This window comes from Leuresthes tenuis, unplaced genomic scaffold (assembly GCF_036924035.1).
Source record: "Leuresthes tenuis unplaced genomic scaffold, fLeuTen1.0.hap1 SCAF_9, whole genome shotgun sequence".
NCBI lineage: Eukaryota > Metazoa > Chordata > Actinopteri > Atheriniformes > Atherinopsidae > Leuresthes > Leuresthes tenuis.
This window is the reverse complement of record NW_027325363.1, coordinates 562,040-583,096: the sequence shown is the minus strand read 5'-3', so window position 1 is coordinate 583,096 and position 21,057 is coordinate 562,040. Positions and strand designations below refer to the sequence as shown.

At 44.3% G+C, this 21,057-nt stretch overlaps 2 protein-coding genes across 2 annotated transcripts in view; both read right to left on the bottom strand.

Moving 5' to 3' along the window:
• Window positions 1–12,981, bottom strand: part of abcg1 (ATP-binding cassette, sub-family G (WHITE), member 1) — a 32,673-nt gene extending 19,692 nt beyond the window's left edge. The window contains exons 1-2 of the mRNA XM_072391837.1: window positions 12,919–12,981; window positions 8,796–9,063 (exon numbers count right to left, since the gene is read on the bottom strand). Coding sequence (XP_072247938.1) covers window positions 8,796–9,063; window positions 12,919–12,981 — 331 coding nt within the window. The remainder of the gene's footprint in view (window positions 1–8,795; window positions 9,064–12,918) is intronic.
• A 969-nt stretch (window positions 12,982–13,950) lies between these two features.
• spcs2 (signal peptidase complex subunit 2) lies at window positions 13,951–20,376 on the bottom strand. Its single transcript, XM_072391831.1, has 5 exons — window positions 20,266–20,376; window positions 18,521–18,604; window positions 18,134–18,293; window positions 17,736–17,871; window positions 13,951–14,911 (listed from the first exon to the last, which is right to left on the bottom strand). Exons 1-5 carry the CDS (start codon window positions 20,305–20,307, stop codon window positions 14,725–14,727), a joined length of 609 nt encoding a protein of 202 aa, XP_072247932.1. The 5' UTR covers window positions 20,308–20,376; the 3' UTR covers window positions 13,951–14,724.
• Window positions 20,377–21,057: the final 681 nt, after the last annotated feature.

The window sequence follows — 21,057 nt, the reverse complement described above, 5'->3', positions numbered from 1 at the left end:
CCCTTGGACTCCAACATGCAGGGTCGGGGAGGCGCTCACTGTCCAACAAGCCAGTCAATGTGCTTAAAATATGACCCATGGGGTCATCTTCTGCTTGGGTTTGGGTGGTGACATCACCTGGTTACAGAGGTTAATGCCCTCAGCAGCACGGGTCACTTCTTCTTTGGTCGTAATTGAAGGTCGTTGGCATGAACGTCTCACTCTCTGATCGTCAGACCTTTGCCATACTGGGAACTCCTTTTTGAATCATATGAGCTCCTGAGACTCTGTGTTTTCAACAGTTATTATTAACAGTCTGTATTTTCTGGTTATAATATAGTGGAATTACATGAAACAACATATGGTTTGAACTTTTTCATGAATTATTATCCATGTGTCCTGAGAACAGCGCCCAACAGGAAGCAGCCGTCCCCTAATTTACTAACAAGTATCGCACAACTGGACTAAGGTACCTGGAAGAGACCCTGGAGAGTTACAGCCATGCATTTTACACCATCTGTTCAGTCTTGTTTATTCCACAGAACCATCAAAGAACTGACAGACACTCATTCTGGTTCCCTGTCTCCTGCTCAGTGTTGGGGCTGCTGTCTGCAGCATGAAGGCTCCACACCTGAGGAGTAAAGTCCCTCACAGTATGTTTAACCTGCATTCTGTCCATCAGCAGCAGTTTAACCTGCATTCTGTCCATCAGCAGCAGCAGTTTAACCTGCATTCTGTCCATCAGCAGCAGTTTAACCTGCATTCTGTCCATCAGCAGCAGTTTAACCTGCATTCTGTCCATCAGCAGCAGTTTAACCTGCATTCTGTCCATCAGCAGCAGCAGTTTAACCTGCATTCTGTCCATCAGCAGCAGTTTAACCTGCATTCTGTCCATCAGCAGCAGCAGTTTAACCTGCATTCTGTCCATCAGCAGCAGTTTAACCTGCATTCTGTCCATCAGCAGCAGTTTAACCTGCATTCTGTCCATCAGCAGCAGCAGTTTAACCTGCATTCTGTCCATCAGCAGCAGTTTAACCTGCATTCTGTCCATCAGCAGCAGTTTAACCTGCATTCTGTCCATCAGCAGCAGCAGTTTAACCTGCATTCTGTCCATCAGCAGCAGCAGTTTAACCTGCATTCTGTCCATCAGCAGCAGTTTAACCTGCATTCTGTCCATCAGCAGCAGTTTAACCTGCATTCTGTCCATCAGCAGCAGTTTAACCTGCATTCTGTCCATCAGCAGCAGTTTAACCTGCATTCTGTCCATCAGCAGCAGTTTAACCTGCATTCTGTCCATCAGCAGCAGTTTAACCTGCATTCTGTCCATCAGCAGCAGTTTAACCTGCATTCTGTCCATCAGCAGCAGTTTAACCTGCATTCTGTCCATCAGCAGCAGTTTAACCTGCATTCTGTCCATCAGCAGCAGTTTAACCTGCATTCTGTCCATCAGCAGCAGTTTAACCTGCATTCTGTCCATCAGCAGCAGCAGTTTAACCTGCATTCTGTCCATCAGCAGCAGTTTAACCTGCATTCTGTCCATCAGCAGCAGTTTAACCTGCATTCTGTCCATCAGCAGCAGTTTAACCTGCATTCTGTCAAGAGGCTCACATACAGTGAACTTAGCACAAATGCAGCTTCTCAGTAACTGAAAGTGCACGGCCTCAAAGAACAAAACGCCCAAATTTAAACTTGAGGATCAGCTGGAAAATCGGTGGTTTTCCAGCCCAAAGGTCTTTAACATTCAGAGCTGCAACAGCTCTGTGACATCCTGTTTTATCCTGCAACAGGATAAAAGCGTAAACATGCTGCTTCAAAACCAGCAGCGGAATCATGCAGGTCAGCAGATTTAAAGAAGGCTTTAATGACACCTGATCAGGTGAGGAATGTTCCCAGTGAAACTCTGCTGGTTTCATCCAGAGAACAAAGAGTTTAACTGCTGCTTCTGGGGAAACTGGATCCATCAGACTCCGACAGCCTCTTCTTACACAGTGAAAGCACTCAGAGGGAAACTCAGACAGGACTTCAGCTCAGAACCTGCTTCCAGTCCAAATGCCTCACACAGGAGCACATGAAGTGAAGGAGTGGGTTTCTGTGACGTTTCACAGATTCGTGTTAGCATGAAATCATGATGACGCAGCATCATGTACCGGCCTTCCTGTTGGTCAGAATAAAGGTGACCTGAATGCAGCTCTGCACTCTCCTTCCTTCCCTCAGTCTTTGTTTTGAGCTGAAAAGCTGAAACATGATTCATCTGTTTGATAAAGGACCAGAACAAAGCTTTTGTGATCGCTCCCTCCTCTTCTGTGGATCTGTTACTGTTAAAGTTCTGCTAATGAAACTAATAGCTGCAGCCCAGACGTGGTGTGAGTCGACACTTTTCAGCCTCATCAGGTTCTGTTCCCTCAGCTGTGGCTGACAGAGCTTCTTCTAATCTGACCTGCAGCTATTTACAGCAGGAGACACTGACTGAGATTAACAGATTACAGCCTGATAATCCAACAGGACACTCACAGCATCCACTGTCAGACAATAAGGAACTCTTGTTTTACTTTAGATTCTCAGTTATCCGGGTCATGGCAATCCCATGAATTTGAATATGTGTGTGTCGATGGAGGGGGGGTTAGCATTAGCACTGTCCCCTCACAGCAGAGGGTTCCTGGTTCTAATCCCGGCTGGTTCTTTCTGTGTCTGAGTGGGTTCTCTCCGGGTTCTCCGGGTTCCTCCTACCGTCCAGAAACATGCTGTCAGGTTAACTGGTGACTCTAAACTGTCCCGAGGAGTGAGTGTGAGCTTGGATGGTTGTTTGTCTCTGTGATGGATTGGTTACCTGTTCATGAGTACCTCTGACCCCATGGCAGCTGGGACAGGATGGATGGATGGATGGATGGATGATGGATGGATGGATGGATGATGGATGGATGGATGGATGATGGATGGATGATGGATGGATGGATGGATGATGGATGGATGATGGATGGATGATGGATGGATGGATGGATGATGGATGGATGATGGATGGATGATGGATGGATGGATGATGGATGGATGATGGATGGACGGATGGATGGATGGATGGATGGATGGAGGGATGGAGGGATGGATGATGGATGGATGATGGATGGATGATGGATGGATGATGGATGGATGATGGATGGATGGATGGATGGATGGATGGATGATGGATGGATGATGGATGGATGATGGATGGATGATGGATGGATGATGGATGGGTTTAGGTGCATCCTGTGGACTGTAAAAACTTTCTAAATTCTAAAAATAAACCTGAAACATGGTTCATTGCTTTAAAATCTCTTTGGAACTAGAAAATCTTAAATTTAGGAATTCAGATTTCATCTTTTTTTCTTTAAACAACAAACACATCAGAGCTCCACATCTTACAGACAGTAAGATCTGTTACTCGGGTCCTCAGTCTACTGGAAGCCGCCCCTAAAGCCCATAAACTGCCACAAGAGAAAAAGCAGAGATGTCAGACGGAGAGTATCTGAGAATCCAAACCCTGCACCTTAAAGGACAACAATGACGTCACGGCTTTCAATATGAGGCCTTTAGGCTCCCCAACCACCAAGGTGGACATGACACCCCCTCGTCATTCTGTTCGTGATATCTGAAATCCAGGAAATGTTTCTTCTTTGTTTCAGAGAAACGGGCCGTTCTGATTTTCATTCCTAAAGTACGTCACTCCTTAAGTTGGCTCCGCCTCCTCTGCTAAGCCCCGCCCCCTCACCTCCACCCTGCTGGACGGATGAAGCCAGCTTCTGGTGGAAATGTTCTGCTGTCAGCTGCACTGAGGAGCATGCATCTTCCATCCAGCAGCAGCCTCAGAGGATATAAGAGCCCAGTGGATAAACTATATCTGAGGCTAATGTTCCAGCAGAGTTAGCTAAAGACTGTGAATGTGCAGCAAACACTTTTCATCCCACTGTTTTAACAACTTGGTCCAGTTCAACGCTGGACTGAAGGAACTGAGCCACAAAGAGGATCAGTTCCAACTCTCAGAGCCTGAACTTCAGAGCAGGGAAATGGAAGCATCTGAGAAATAACTCCTCATGGTTTATTTACTGATTTATTTCCTCCTTTAGCAGCAGCTAACGCTAACAGCTTAGCTAATGAAATAACTCCTCATGGTTTATTTACTGATTTATTTCTTCCTTTAGCAGCAGCTAACGCTAACAGCTTAGCTAATGAAATAACTCCTCATGGTTTATTTACTGATTTATTTCTTCCTTTAGCAGCAGCTAACGCTAACAGCTTAGCTAATGAAGATGACGTACACCAACTTCTAAGGAGTTCCTGCTGTTCCTTTCTGAAAGATGAACATTATTGTTCCCACATTACTTTGTTAGCTGAAGCTTTCTAGCTGAACGGTTCCGTTCTGTAACTCAGACAACCTGCAGCTGTGTTTAAGGTGTGTTTCCAACACAACACCGGTCCTCTCCTCACTCTCGCTGTGCTAACGTTACATTATCGGCATGTTTCTGATAAAGATGGAGGTCTCCAGGTACAACTGTTTAATGAGGTTAATATATCCAACATGTTTAAACGCAGTAATTAACGGTTCACATGCATTACTACGAGTTACGCTGTGCACATCTCCGGCTTGGTCCATTACTGCTGATGAGAAAGCATTGTTTGCTAGCATCTGCTGCTAACTTACAGCTAACTGCTAACTTACAACTAACTGCTAATTTACAGCTAACTGCTAACTTATAGCTAACTGCTAATTTACAGCTAACTGCTAACTTACAGCTAACTGCTAACTTACAGCTAACTACTAATTTACAGCTAACTGCTAACTTACAGCTAACTGCTAATTTACAGCTAACTGCTAACTTACAGCTAACTGCTAATTTACAGCTAACTGCTAACTTATAGCTAACTGCTAATCTACAGCTAACTGCTAACTTACAGCTAACTGCTAACTTATAGCTAACTGCTAACTTATAGCTAACTGCTAACTCACAGCTAACTGCTAACTTATAGCTAACTGCTAATCTACAGCTAACTGCTAACTTACAGCTAACTGCTAACTTATAGCTAACTGCTAACTTATAGCTAACTGCTAACTCACAGCTAACTGCTAACTTACAGCTAACTGCTAATTTACAGCTAACTGCTGACTTACAGCTAACTGCTAACTTATAGCTAACTGCTAACTCACAGCTAACTGCTAACCTGTTTCCTATATATAGAGCTGGAGTCTTTCTGCTCTGACTGGAGCTTCATTATCTCTGTGTTGCTGCATTAAATCAGATTTCCAGCTGTTGATGACAGCTACTAACAAGGCCGTCTCAGTCCAGACTCTCTCTTTGGTGATTACATGACGGTGGAACCAGCAACCAGATGCTCTCAGAGGAGAGACTCATCTCTTCAGAGAACCCCTCCTCTAACACACCGAACTCGCTCTAACTTTGGACTTCTGGACCGGTTCTACTGGGACTCTGAACTCTGAACAGATTCAGTTCTTAATGAATCAACTCCCTCTGACTATTTAAATGTTCCTCCAACCACAGGCAGAGGAGGAGGAGTGGCAGCTATCTTCAGATCAGGGTTACTAATCAGTCCTAGACCCAAGATTAGTTTTAGCTCTTTTGAATCTCTGATTCTCAGTTTTTCCCAAAGTGGAAATCACAAAAACCTCTTGTGTTTGTTGTTGTGTATCGTCCACCTGGCCCTTATTCTGAGTTTCTGTCTGAATTCTCAGTTTTTATCCCAGTTAGTGCTGAGTACAGATAAAGTCATTGTAGTGGGTGACTTTAATATTCATGTAGATGTTGAAAATGACAGCCTAAATATTAACTTTAATTCTATATTAGACTCTATGGGATTTTCTCAAAGTGTTCACAGACCTACTCACTACCTTAATCATACCCTTGACCTTTGACCTATATCATCATCCTTTTCTTCACTGCCATGTGCTGATATGACAGAGGACGGCTACCTAAACTTTACTCCAGTAGAACTTGACTCTCTTGTTGACAGCACTACAGCTTCAATGCGTACAACACTGGACAATGTTGCCCCCCTGAAAAGGAAGGTAATCAGTCAGAAGAGGTTGGCTCCTTGGTATAATTCACAGCTGCTTTAAAGCAGACTGAAGAAAGCTGGAGAGACAGTGGCGTTCCTCTAATTTATAAAAGTCTCAATTAGTCTGGAAAGATAGTTTAATAACGTATAAGAAAGCCCTTCGTAAAGCTAGAACTGCTTATTATTCATTATTGATAGAAGAGAATAAGAACAATCCCAGGTTTGTTTTCAGCACTGCTGCCAGGCTGACAAAGAGTCCGAGCTCTGTTGAGCCATGTATTCCTTTAACTCTCAGCAGGGATGATTTCATGAGATTCTTCATCAATAAAATTGTTTCTATCAGAGAGAAGATTAATGGAATCCTTCCCATTATTATCACTGATGTATCATCAAGTAGAGCAGCTTTAGAAGTATGTTTCGAACCTGATTTGTATTTAGACAGCTTCTGTCCAGTTGATCTCTCTGAGCTAACAACAGCAATAGTCTCTTCTAAACCATCAACTCGTATTTTAGACCCAATCCCAACCAGACTGTTCAAGGAGGTTTTCCCCTTAATCAATACTTCCATATTGGATCTGATCAATTGGTTTTTGTTGACAGGATATGTTCCTCAGACTTTTAAGGTTGCAGTAATTAAACCTTTACTTAAAAAACCTACTCTTGATTCAGAAGTGTTGGCTAATTATCGACCTATATCCAATCTCCCTTTTTTGTCCAAAGTTCTTGAAAAAATAGTTTCAGCTCAACTTTGTGATCATTTACATAGAAATAATCTGTTTGGAGAGTTTCAGTCAGGATTCAGAGTGCATCATAGCACAGAAACAGCACTGGTGAAAGTTACCAATGATCTCCTCTTAGCCTCTGATAGCGGACTTGTTTCTTGTCCTGTTGGATCTCAGAGCTGCATTTGATACGATCGATCACAGCATTCTGTTACAGAGACTTGAACATGTTATTGGGATTAAAGGAACTGCATTAGGCTGGTTTAAGTCATATTTATCTGATAGATTCCAGTTTGTTCTTGTAAATGAGGAATCTTCCTCACACGTTGGAGTAAGTCATGGAGTTCCTCAGGGTTCTGTGCTTGGACCGATTCTTTTTACTTTGTACAGGCTTCTATTAGGTAACATTATCAGACAGCATGGCATAAAGTTCCATTGCTATGCTGATGATACTCAGCTGTATTTATCTATGAAACCAGATGAAACCAACAGGTTGGTCAGACTACAAGCCTGTCTTAAAGACATAAAGACCTGGATGACTCAGAACTTTCTGCTTCTAAACTCAGACAAACTGAAGTTGTTCTCTTTGGACCTAAACTGTCTAGTTATATAGTTACTCTGGATGGTATTTCCTTGGCTTCTAGTTCTACAGTGAGGAACCTTGGAGTTATTTTTGACCAGAATTTATCATTTGACGCACATATAAAACTGGTTTCTGCCTTCTTTCACCTTCGTAATAAATCAGGACCATCCTGTCTCCGGGTGATGCAGAGAAACTGCTCCATGCATCTGTTCCTTCAGGACTGAACTACTGTAATTCCTTATTATTGTTCTGTCCCACAGATTCTCTGAAAAGCCTCCAGCTGATCCAAAACCCTGCAGCCAGAGTTCTGATGAGATCTAACAGCAGAGATCATGTTTCTCCAGTTTTAGCTTCTCTTCATTGGCTCCCTGTTAAATTCAGAATAGAATTTAAGATTCTTCTCCTCACATATAAAGCTCTTAATGACCGAGCTCCATCATATCTTAAAGATCTCATTGTAAGATATTTTCCTAACAGAGCACTTCGCTCCCAAACTGCAGGTTTACTTGTTGTTCCCAGAGTTTCTAAAAGTAGAATGGGAGGTAGAGCCTTCAGTTATCAGGCCCCTCTCTTGTGGAATAAGCTGCCAGTAAATGTCCAGGAAGCAGACACCCTTTCCACTTTTAAGATTAGGCTTAAAACTTTTCTTTTCGATAAAGCTTATAGTTAGGGATGGCTCAGGTAATCCTGAAACATCCCATAGTTAAGCTGCTATAGGCTTAGACTGCTGGGGGACCTCATCTGTCACACCTTTCCTCACTTTGCTCTCTTTTTCCTCCTGTTTAATTTCAAAATTGATTTTATGTACATGTGACATTATTGTGGTTATTAACTTGTGTTTCCCTGTTCCAGCAGGTATCCTTTGAATGGCGTTATGGTGTTTTTCCCCCCTCTTTTCCCTCTTTTCTGTCTTCTCAAACCCCAGCTGGTCCAGGCGGATGGCCACCCTTCCTGGTTCTGGTTCTGCCAGAGGTTTCTTCCTGTTAAAGGGAGTCGTTCCTTTCCACAGTCCCACAGGCTCAGGACGGGAGATTGGACTGAAGACACATTTCGGTGCAATCTGTTGGTTTCCTTAGCTCTGATATTATTTTTTTTAATTAGCTCTATATGAATTAATTGGATTATGATTACAATGAATTGAATTCCAATTGGCTTGAATTGGACTATATTACTTAAGTGCCTTGAGATGACATTTGTTGTAATCTGGCGCTATATAAATAAAATTGAATTGAATTGAATTGAATGCTGACACCAGAGTTTATGACTGAACTGAAGCTTCAAAGGTCATCAGAAGTTGAAGGTAACTTGGATAAAAGCATCTAATAGACGATTAGGTCACTGGGACTCGTATAACTCACCATCTTCAGGGAAAAAACACTCAAACCCAACTAATGTTCTGGTGTCACTCGTGTGTTCATGTGTAGCTGTTTAAACCTGCAGCTGGGCCTTCAGGCGTGTCTTCCTACCTTTCCTCCTCCACCGCGGTCCCTCTCTGACTGAGTAGGAGACGTTCTTGAACTCAATGTTCACCGCCGGCCTTCGTGGTAATGAGGAGAACCTCTGAGCCTCCGTCAGGTTGTTGTCCACCTTCCTCAGGTGTCCATCCGCCCTCCTCAGGTGTCCCTGGAGCAGCGGCCTCTGCTGGGGGCCCGTCTGACGCTTGTTGACCATCTCATCCATGGAAACGCACACCATCCGAGGGTCCAGCATCAGGTCTGGGGGCCCGTTGGTATTCTGGAAGTTGGATTAGAGACTGGAGTGAGAACACTCTGATTATGACTCAACCGACTTGTTTCCAGGTTTCTTTTTGTCTCAGAGCACAGAACATTCTTAAGAGAGTCAATCATTCATCTTGCAAATGCCCCCCTGCGGGGGCCCCAGGAGCCCCAGACCTCCCCATGATCTTTCAGTCACTACAGCAGCTCGTGTTGGGCTGATGACTGTGTGACTGGTACCGATGTTCTGTCCGACCTCCACCTGTGAACCAGACAGATCCACCTGAGACAGAAACCCAACAATAATGCACCAAAGGAACAGAGCATCCCAGCTACCTGCTGCAGGTCTGTGCTCCATGAAGCCAACAGAACCACAACATCTGCACAAAGAACCACTTTCAGGGTCTGGAGCAGAATCATTATTAACAGTGAACTGATCATTTATAAATATGTTTTAAATTTGGAGCCATAAAGTAGCAAATTTTAATAGTATAAATATATAAATTAAATATTGCTTTGGTATTACTGGAACTTCTAAAATTAACATGTTAATATAAAGTAAGTGAACTTTATTTTACTGATCAAACATGGAAATGAGCTCCTACACAGCCAGTAAACTTTGAGATGTTAATAAACTCACTTTAACTCTGCTTTTCTACGCTTTAAACACTTTAATTCCACTTTTCCAGACTTTAATTCCGCTTTTCTACACTTTAATTCCGCTTTTCTACACTTTAATTCCGCTTTTCTACGCTTTAATTCTACTTTTCCACACTTTAATTCCGCTTTTCTACACTTTAAACACTTTAATTCTGATTTGCAGCACACTTGGTGGAATAAAAACGACTCTCTGAAGTATTTCTGCCACAATTTTTGTCTGTGACAGTAAAGAAAAGTCTTTCTCGGTGTAATTTCTGATCCATCTGTGGTACGGTGATAATGTTGGAGGTATTTCTAGCAGCATTGGGTATCACCTCAGCCTCTCTGCTCAGAGCTCACATTCAGACATGAAGAATCAACAGCTGGTTTTTATCCGTGCAGCTGTCCCAGAGCTGAAACTTTCTCTAATCCTGGCTGGACATCAGAGCTTTACACAGAACCTGGTGCTTGGTCATGTTTTGCAGCAGATAACCCGGCAGAGGAAGCAGGTTTTCAGCCGTCAGGACAGGAGCAGCGAGTGTGGTCAGATTAGACCGACCTGCTTCCTCATTAATCTGCTTCAGATGTCGGGCAAACGGAGCTCAGCCTGACCATCTGCTGTGAGTCAGCACCGCCTCCAGCACCAGCTCCACCCAGGTTCTGCCCAGCATCCAGCTCCTGATCGGAGGATTATTCAGGCCTCCCCCACACCTCAGGAGTTTACAATCTGAATGTGAAGCTCATCTGCTGACAGATTCCATGACCCAAAATTAAACAGAACCAGAAACAAACAACCAGCTCCTTTGGACCAGCTTGAACAAAGTTCTGGTTCTAGTTTCCCAGCTTTAAAAGCTCCACAGATCATTCTCTCATTTTCCTGCTAAATTAGATCTGAATACCACAGAAAGAGGTTGTAACTGACAGCTGAGAAACTTATCAGTCAAACTGTTCTTCTTTTGTCCTCCACTTGTCCAGTTTCCTCAAATGTTTTAAGGACACACTGCACACCATGCTGAGATATGCCAAGTTTTCAGCTAATAGCTCTTTGGGAATCACCTTGTTGCTGCAGAAATCCTATTTTCTGTCTGTCAAACTGTGTTTTCTTTGCTGTTTTTCATAGATGCAGCTAAAGAAATGGGAACAAATGATGTGTCTTTGTGACAGGCTGCTGGTAACAAAGAGCCTAAAGATCCAGTTTAAAATGGCTTCTTTCTAAGTTGTCTGTTCTGTGTCGACACAACACTGGTTCATCCCTTGAGTTAGGAGCCTTTTTTCTGCCTGAATGGGTCAAAGGTCAGAGTTAAGTGGCTGAACAAAGAAAAAACACTGAAAATGCTCAGGAACAAGGACTGAAGATGAGGGGAAAAGCTGAAAATGTCCAAAGAAAAACTGTGAAAGAGCTTCAGAAAGCTGCAGAACTGTTGATCAGGACACTTTAAAGGTTTCAGAAAGCTGCAGAACTATTGATCAGGACACTTTAAAGGTTTCAGAAAGCTGCAGAACTGTTGATCAGGACACTTTAAAGGTTACAGAAAGCTGCAGAACTGTTGATCAGGACACTTTAAAGGTTACAGAAAGCTGCAGAACTGTTGATCAGGACACTTTAAAGGTTTCAGAAAGCTGCAGAACTGTTGATCAGGACACTTTAAAGGTTACAGAAAGCTGCAGAACTATTGATCAGGACACTTTAAAGGTTACAGAAAGCTGCAGAACTGTTGATCAGGACACTTTAAAGGTTTCAGAAAGCTGCAGAACTGTTGATCAGGACACTTTAAAGGTTACAGAAAGCTGCAGAACTGTTGATCAGGACACTTTAAAGGTTACAGAAAGCTGCAGAACTGTTGATCAGGACACTTTAAAGGTTTCAGAAAGCTGCAGAACTGTTGATCAGGACACTTTAAAGGTTTCAGAAAGCTGCAGAACTGTTGATCAGGACACTTTAAAGGTTTCAGAAAGCTGCAGAACTATTGATCAGGACACTTTAAAGGTTTCAGAAAGCTGCAGAACTGTTGATCAGGACACTTTAAAGGTTTCAGAAAGCTGCAGAACTGTTGATCAGGACACTTTAAAGGTTTCAGAAAGCTGCAGAACTATTGATCAGGACACTTTAAAGGTTACAGAAAGCTGCAGAACTGTTGATCAGGACACTTTAAAGGTTTCAGAAAGCTGCAGAACTGTTGATCAGGACACTTTAAAGGTTTCAGAAAGCTGCAGAACTATTGATCAGGACACTTTAAAGGTTTCAGAAAGCTGCAGAACTGTTGATCAGGACACTTTAAAGGTTTCAGAAAGCTGCAGAACTGTTGATCAGGACACTTTAAAGGTTACAGAAAGCTGCAGAACTGTTGATCAGGACACTTTAAAGGTTTCAGAAAGCTGCAGAACTATTGATCAGGACACTTTAAAGGTTTCAGAAAGCTGCAGAACTGTAGATCAGGACACTTTAAAGGTTACAGAAAGCTGCAGAACTATTGATCAGGACACTTTAAAGGTTTCAGAAAGCTGCAGAACTGTTGATCAGGACACTTTAAAGGTTTCAGAAAGCTGCAGAACTGTTGATCAGGACACTTTAAAGGTTTCAGAAAGCTGCAGAACTATTGATCAGGACACTTTAAAGGTTTCAGAAAGCTGCAGAACTGTTGATCAGGACACTTTAAAGGTTTCAGAAAGCTGCAGAACTGTTGATCAGGACACTTTAAAGGTTTCAGAAAGCTGCAGAACTGTAGATCAGGACACTTTAAAGGTTACAGAAAGCTGCAGAACTATTGATCAGGACACTTTAAAGGTTTCAGAAAGCTGCAGAACTGTTGATCAGGACACTTTAAAGGTTTCAGAAAGCTGCAGAACTGTTGATCAGGACACTTTAAAGGTTTCAGAAAGCTGCAGAACTGTTGATCAGGACACTTTAAAGGTTCCAGGAAATTAGCAGCTCAGCCCGACCTGGTTTGCTTTAAACAGAACTTATCTGCTTCAGAAAACTCCTCCCAGTATTATTCTGAGAAAGATTTAAGAGTCAGGACCAAAGCCTGCATCTAAATGTGTCCAAAACTGTCAATAATCTTTATCAACCAGACAGTTGTTTGTTCTTTTCTGAATTATTCTGTGTATAAAACAAACTGATAACTGAGGTCTAAAAAGGCTCCATGATGGTTTAAAAACCCTCTTTTAGAGAAGAAATTTGACTTTTTCTGTTTGTAATCAAAGAAGAGAAGCAGCTCTGTGTGTGTGCACCTACCATGATGATGGAGTTGGTCACGGTGGGGTTGTGCACGGACCAGGCGGCCATCAGACAGGCCATGGCAGTAACAGTCTGAGCTCAGACCTGAGACACACAGCTGCGGAGTCCCGGCCCCGCCCCCGCGACTAGCCCCTCCCACAGCCAACATGGCCCCGCCCCCGTGACGAGCCCCTCCCACAGCCAACATGGCCCCGCCCCCGTGACGAGCCCCTCCCACAGCCAACATGGCCCCGCCCCCGTGACGAGCCCCTCCCACAGCCAACATGGCCCCGCCCCCTCTCTATAGAGGACAACCTGTTGAACATGATGACGAGCTGATTCTAAAACTCTTATTGTTGGATGGATGCAACACTTTATTTAAACTTTTTATTATTTCAGGAAGAAGAAGAAACAGTCAGTCTGATTCCAGGAGGCGAAGTTAAGTTTAAATGTGAGAATTTGGACTAAATCTGGAAAACAAACTTCATTAGAAACAGAAAATCTGTAGAAAGAGAGCAGGATGAGAGATCAGAGATGATGACATCAGTTTCAGTCAGAGGCTGCTTCAGAAGGATCTAATGGATCTAAAAGCTTCAGTCAGAACCACAGAAATGTTGGACTCGGCTGATGCTGAATAATCAGCAGGATTCTGCAGACCTGAAGTGATCTCATGTTCTCTCCAGGTTCTTCACCTCCCCACCAACAGCAGCGGAGCTCCACCTGCTGGCTGAGCTGTGCCACTGCAGCACAGACACTGAAACTGTTCCACCGGTCCGGTTCCTTCGGGCCCGGTCCGGACAGGAGGATCAGCAGCACTTTATTTACCTTTTATCTTTATTCTTCACTTCCAAACTCTGATAATGAAGTAATGTTCTTTATTATCTCCGATACCTTCCTGTAACAGGATCAGATGTTCTGGAGAACATTTATTCAACATCTGGAGTTTCAGACCCATTCAGCTCCACCCAGCACCTGTTCTGGTTCTGTTTTCCAGGACCGTCAGTGGGGTGGAGCCTCCCTGTGAGCCGGGCTCAGACACAACAAGCTGCAGAGTTCTGGTAACAACATCCGTCTTTAATAGAACTTTCTGACAGAAGCCACAGAGAAAATAAAAAAATAAAGTTGACCTTCAGTCCACTTCCTGCTGCCTGATGAAGATCAGACGGTTCTGTCCATCACTGCAGGTGGACCCGCTCGACCCCAACTTTTTACCAAATAAACCCAACAGCTGCCCTCACCGGTTCTGCTCCGGCTTAACAAAAGAAAATGTTTCTAAAGCAAGAAAAGCTGAAATGTTTCTAACAGAAAATACTGATTTGGACCGGCTCCACCCAGCCGAGTTCTGCTCCTTTAAACCAGATTGAAACAAGAAACGGGCCGGGTCAGGACAGATGACAGCGTTAAAGTCACTCCTTCTTCTCAGCTGGTTTCAGTTTGTCTCCAGAACCAGATGATTCAGCAGGTTCTGGTCCAACCCGCCAGGAACCGTTTTAAATGAAGATGTGAGCTTCACTCTGCGTAGATAAAGGTCAGGTTCTGTTTCACCGGACCTCCGGTCCACAGCAAGCAGCTGGACCAGGAAACCAACTGTTCTGTGGTCAGAACTGGACTGAAGTCTGGTTCTGGTGACTGACGGAAACACAGCTTCTTACAGTCAGGATTGTTTTATAAGATCCTCTGAACACAAGGGTGTCTGGATCACATCATTCAGAACCACCGGGTTTAATGTGGATGACCAGAACCGGGTCAGCTGTCTGAGTCCAAACTGAAACCAACAAACTGAAGGAGGACGGGACAGACGAGTCAGGGCGGGAACTGCTGGGATTATTTGGTTTTCTTGTCCGTGGCCAGCGTGTCGTGCAGCTTGGAGACGTACTTCTCAAACTGGTCCATCACCAGCGTCCCGTTCTCATCGAAGAACACCGACACCGACTTGGTGAACTCTGCGTCCCGCGAGTTCTTCGTGTTCCCGTCAGTGAAGGAAACTCTGAGGCTGTACTGATCATCAAACCTGGAGAGCATCACAAACGGATTTAATCACAACAGGCAGAGGACGGTCAATCGTTTAAACAACCGTTGTTTAGCGCTGTTTAGCGCTGTGTACCGTTGTTTAGCGCTGTTTAGCGTTGTTTAGCACTATGTACCGTTGTTTAGCGCTGTGTACCGTTGTTTAGCGCTGTTTAGCGTTGTTTAGCACTATGTACCGTTGTTTAGCGTTGTGTACCGTTGTTTAGCGTTGTTTAACGTTGTTTAGCGTTGTTTAGCGCTGTGTACCGTTGCTTAGCGCTGTGTACCGTTGCTTAGCGCTGTGTAACGTTGTTTAGTGTTGTTTAGCGCTGTGTATCGTTGTTTAGCGCTGTGTACCGTGGTTTAGCGTTGTTTAGCGCTGTGTACCGTGGTTTAGCGTTGTTTAGCGCTGTGTACCGTTGTTTAGCGCTGTGTACCGTTGTTTAGCGCTGTTTACCGTTGTTTAGTGTTGCTTAGTGTTGTTTAGCGTTGTTTAGTGTTGTTTAGCGCTGTTTAGCGTTGTGTACCGTTGTTTAGCGTTGTGTACCGTTGTTTAGCGCTGTGTACCGTTGTTTAGCGCTGTGTACCGTTGTTTAGCGCTGTGTACCGTTGTTTAGCGCTGTGTACCGTTGTTTAGCGTTGTGTACCGTTGTGTACCGTTGTTTAGCGCTGTGTACCGTTGTTTAGCGCTGTTTACCGTTGTTTAGTGTTGCTTAGCGTTGTTTAGTGTTGTTTAGCGTTGTTTAGCGCTGTGTACCGTTGTGTACCGTTGTTTAGCGCTGTGTACCGTTGTTTAGCGCTGTGTACCGTTGTTTAACGTTGTTTAGCGTTGTTTAGCGCTGTGTACCGTTGCTTAGCGCTGTGTACCGTTGCTTAGCGCTGTGTAACGTTGTTTAGTGTTGTTTAGTGCTGTGTATCGTTGTTTAGCGCTGTGTACCGTGGTTTAGCGTTGTTTAGCGCTGTGTACCGTGGTTTAGCGTTGTTTAGCGCTGTGTACCGTGGTTTAGCGTTGTTTAGCGCTGTGTACCGTTGTTTAGCGCTGTGTACCGTTGTTTAGCGCTGTTTACCGTTGTTTAGTGTTGCTTAGTGTTGTTTAGCGTTGTTTAGTGTTGTTTAGCGCTGTTTAGCGTTGTGTAGCGCTGTGTACCGTTGTTTAGCGCTGTGTACCGTTGTTTAGCGCTGTGTACCGTTGTTTAGCGTTGTGTACCGTTGTGTACCGTTGTTTAGCGCTGTGTACCGTTGTTTAGCGCTGTTTACCGTTGTTTAGTGTTGCTTAGCGTTGTTTAGCGCTGTGTACCATTGTGTACCGTTGTTTAGCGCTGTGTACCGTTGTTTAGCGCTGTGTACCGTTGTTTAGTATTGTTTAGCGTTGTTTAGTGTTGTTTAGCGCTGTTTAGCGCTGTGTACCGTTGTTTAGCGCTGTGTACCGTTGTTTAGCGCTGTGTACCGTTGTTTAGCGCTGTGTACCGTTGTTTAGCGCTGTGTACCGTTGTTTAGCGCTGTGTACCGTTGTTTAGCGTTGTGTACCGTTGTTTAGCGCTGTGTACCGTTGTTTAGCGCTGTGTACCGTTGTTTAGCGCTGTGTACCGTTGTTTAGCGCTGTTTAGCGTCGTGTACCGTTGTTTAGCGCTGTGTACCGTTGTTTAGCGCTGTGTACCGTTGTTTAGCGCTGTGTACCGTTGTTTAGCGCTGTTTAGCGCTGTGTACCGTTGTTTAGCGCTGTGTACCGTTGTTTAGCGCTGTGTACCGTTGTTTAGCGCTGTTTAGCGTCGTGTACCGTTGTTTAGCGCTGTGTACCGTTGTTTAGCGCTGTGTACCGTTGTTTAGCGCTGTGTACCGTGGTTTAGCGTTGTTTAGCGCTGTGTACCGTTGTTTAGCGCTGTGTACCGTTGTTTAGCGCTGTGTACCGTTGTTTAACGTTGTTTAGCGTTGTTTAGCGCTGTGTACCGTTGCTTAGCGCTGTGTACCGCTGCTTAGCGCTGTGTAACGTTGTTTAGTGTTGTTTAGCGCTGTGTATCGTTGTTTAGCGCTGTGTACCGTGGTTTAGCGTTGTTTAGCGCTGTGTACCGTTGTTTAGCGCTGTGTACCGTTGTTTAGCGCTGTTTACCGTTGTTTAGCGTTGTTTAGTGTTGTTTAGCGCTGTTTAGCGTTGTGTAGCGTTGTGTACCGTTGTTTAGCGTTGTGTACCGTTATTTAGCGCTGTGTACCGTTGTTTAGCGCTGTGTACCGTTGTTTAGCGCTGTGTACCGTTGTTTAGCGCTGTGTACCGTTGTTTAGCGCTGTGTACCGTTGTTTAGCGCTGTGTACCGTTGTTTAGCGCTGTGTACCGTTGTTTAGCGCTGTGTACCGTTGTTTAGCGTTGTGTACCGTTGTTTAGCGCTGTGTACCGTTGTTTAGCGCTGTGTACCGTTGTTTAGCGCTGTGTACCGTTGTTTAGCGCTGTTTAGCGTCGTGTACCGTTGTTTAGCGCTGTGTACCGTTGTTTAGCGCTGTGTACCGTTGTTTAGCGCTGTGTACCGTTGTTTAGCGCTGTTTAGCGCTGTTTAGCGCTGTGTACCGTTGTTTAGCGCTGTGTACCGTTGTTTAGCGTTGTGTACCGTTGTTTAACGCTGTTTAGCGCTGTGTACCGTTGTTTAGCGCTGTGTACCGTTGTTTAGCGTTGTGTACCGTTGTTTAGCGCTGTTTAGCGCTGTGTACCGTTGTTTAGCGCTGTGTACCGTTGTTTAGCGCTGTGTACCGTTGTTTAGCGCTGTGTACCGTTGTTTAGCGCTGTGTACCGTTGTTTAGCGCTGTTCAATGTGTGCAGCAGCAGCTGGTCGGACTCTGACCTTTTGAGGGAGGACGACAGCTGCCAGATGTGATCTGGATCCATCCCGGCCGGATCTTTCTGCAGGGACATCAGGAAGATGTTCTTCTCCTTGTAGGAAGTGTACAGAGTCAGGATGCCCATCATGATGAAGTATGTGATGAAGACGAGTTAAGGAGCACAGGACAGGTGGAACACAAACCAGTTCAAACCGGTTCAGTCAGACTGAGGCCTTCAGAGGTTTGACATGAAGACACTTTCAGAAGTTTTTAGAGTTATTTGATCTTTTCTCCAAACATTTCACGATTGTTTCTGTGCGTTCTACAAGAGAAGCCTGGTTACAGCTAACGTCTCCTCCTTTGACCTCTTAGGGAGGCGTATCCAGGTGAGATCAGACAGATTCAGGTGTTAAAGGATATGACACGACGCAGCAGGCCAGGACGGGTCTGGACTCTGGGAAGGGGTGCAGGTAGTCCCAGACCAGCGCCACCATGGCGAACAGACAGGAAACCGTGCAGATCAGCAGACGGCCGTCCACCAGCTGAAAGTTCTCCACATAGCCGTACTTCTCCAGCAGCACCTGCAGGGTTACAGACAGGTGAGGACACGCCTACAGAAGCCTGGTGGTCAGGTGGGTTCATCCACAGCTCGGACATTTTCCTCATCACACTGGTTTTGGTTTCAGCTCAGCTGGAGCTCCAACATAGACCCAGAACTGTGCTTATCAATCAATCTTTATTCTGATACCAATCGACCATCAGACAGCAGCCACAGAAACTCCACATGACCCGTTTGGACAAATCAAACCTTCTTAGCGGCGTCATCCAGAGAGTTCTTCACCGCCGCTCCGTCCCATTTATCGATCTTCACCGGCTTCTCATCGATCCTCCACTGAAACACACGGGATCAATGGATCAATACCTCACTGATTGGCTGAGCTCATTTTATCAGACAATGTTTTATCTGTAAAATCAGAGGCTGCTGGTTAAGGTGTCGTGTTAGCTGCTGTTAGTCACTGTGTTGTCTGATAACAGACAATAAAACGGGAAATAAGAGGCTTTATTAGGATTCCAGCAGCATTAAAACACAGTTTATGAAGGCAGAGCCAATGGGAGAGAAGCTAACAGGTGTTAGCACAGCTGGATGTTAGCTAGGAAGCTAATAGCTGCTGTTAGTCACTGTGTTGTCTGACAACAGACAATAAAACGGGAAATAAGAGGCTTTATTAGGATTCCAGCTGCATTAAAACACAGTTTATGAAGGCAGAGCCAATGGGAGAGAAGCTAACAGGTGTTAGCACAGCTGGATGTTAGCTAGGAAGCTAATAGCTGCTGTTAGTCACTGTGTTGTCTGACAACAGACAATAAAACGGGAAATAAGAGGCTTTATTAGGATTCCAGCTGCATTAAAACACAGTTTATGAAAGCAGAGCCAATGGGAGAGAAGCTAACAGGTGTTAGCACAGCTGGATGTTAGCACAGCTGGATGTTAGCTAGGAAGCCAATAGCTGCTGTTCTATAGTCCTGTTATCAGTATCAGGAGGAATGTTTGTCACCTTCTGACCATAACACCCAGTAATAACTCTACTAAAAGCTAGATTTGAATAATTATATTGTTTCTCTTTTAAAGTTATAATTGCAAATGTATATATTATCTGATTAATCAATGGAATTATTGATACAAAACTCTAGAATACTGCGCCACAGACAGGAATAAAGCTGCATCTCAGTGAACATCACGTTGGAGTCACACCTGAATGGATGTTTAGCCGGAAATTAAAGTTTTTTGTGATTTAAGAAGAACATCTTCTGCCATCAAGGCGCGTTCAGGGCCCACAGCTCTGTGTGGAATTCAGAGCGTTTCACAAACCCGGCGCCTCTGACTCCCTGAAGCTGCTTCCGCTCTCAGCTGAATCAGAGCGTCACAGCCTCCAGGTGGCTCAATCAGCACCTCTAAAACAAAAGTTTCTGAAGCTACTTCAGTCTGAAAGTTAGTTTAATTCATAGTTTGATGGACGCTAATTGAGATTAATCTTAAGACTCAACAGAGAGCTGAAAGTGTCCGATGCTTCAGGAACACGTCACCAGCTCAGCTGAGTGTCTGCACGTGCAAAACTAAAGCCAATCAGTTGCATTGATCACCGCCTAAAGAATGGCATCATATTCTGTCTGTTTGTAAGTGTACTGTTTGCACATCTATCACAAATGTGGTATTTTCTGAGAGGAGACGAGTGCAGCTGGAACAGCTGGAAACAGAGCCGCAGACAAAGAGCTGCATTCTGAGCTCAGATGGATTCATCCGGACAGAGAAGAGACACCGAGCTGCAACTGACTCTGAGCTTTATTTTTAGTTCTATTCAAAATAAAAGTTAATTCAATGGAATAGACTAGATTTAGCACGTTAGGATTAGCTTAGCCGCTAACACCGGATGCTCTGACGCTGATTATAAAAACTATCTTCCGTACAGAGCGCGACTGTCTGACCTCCGAGAGAAAGTACAACCAAAGACTTTTATTAAAAAACCAACTCAAACATCACGGTTTAACTCTTACTTTCTCCAGCAGCCCGCTCTTCCCGTTGCGCGCAGCAGCCATCTTCTCTTCCGCTACAAACACGGAGCCGAGACCTGGAACAACGCGATTGGCTCATCTGAAGCCACGTCCTACGTGTCATTCCGGCGCGCGTAGCCGAGGAGGAAGCGTGCGCGCTCATGTAAAAGTATAACATAAGATCATGCATACGATGAAATGACAGCGAAAATAAAGGTATGCATGTGTAATATATAAAAACAACATATAAAACAAAGATTTAATGATAAAATGGATTGAAAGTTACAAAAGTACAAGGCTGTGTTTGACCAGAGTTTCAGAGATAGTTTATTATTTATGACTGGAGGTTTTAGAGTTGCTGAAAGCCATCAGTCTGTTTTTCTCCCGCGGGGTTACCATCAGCTTCAAAGCCTTGTGAGTGTGTTCACTCTTTCAGTTCAGAGTGCAGCATCCTGGGAGCCGGTACATACCACGTTTCTGTGCTGACCCTGAACGCCGCACGTTTGGGTCATCTGCTACCCCACAGGGCGTATCCAGGAAACTTTTATTGGGGTGCCCAAGTCAGGAAGAGCCTGATGAATGGCTCATAAACTTTGATTATTTTTAACATTGCACCATAAAAACAAAAGATTGCGGTCAGAGCATCTGTGGCATTTAAGTGCACCGTCACTGTAATCTTAAAAGACTTCACAAAGAAAATGAACTTTGAAAAAAAGCTAATTGGTATTACAACATAATGTTCTTTATTTTGCAGAGAAAAAGCTTTAAACATTAGCTACACTGCAGCTAACACAC

Coding starts and splice junctions, on each gene's coding strand:
- spcs2 (XM_072391831.1), bottom strand. CDS start 20,307: ATGGCTGCTGCGCGCAACGGGAAGAGCGGGCTGCTGGAGAAA. Junction 18,294..18,520: donor TGGATGACGCCGCTAAGAAG/GTTTGATTTGTC, acceptor GTAACCCTGCAG/GTGCTGCTGGAGAAGTACGG. Junction 14,912..17,735: donor CTGTCGTCCTCCCTCAAAAG/GTCAGAGTCCGA, acceptor GATGCTCTCCAG/GTTTGATGATCAGTACAGCC.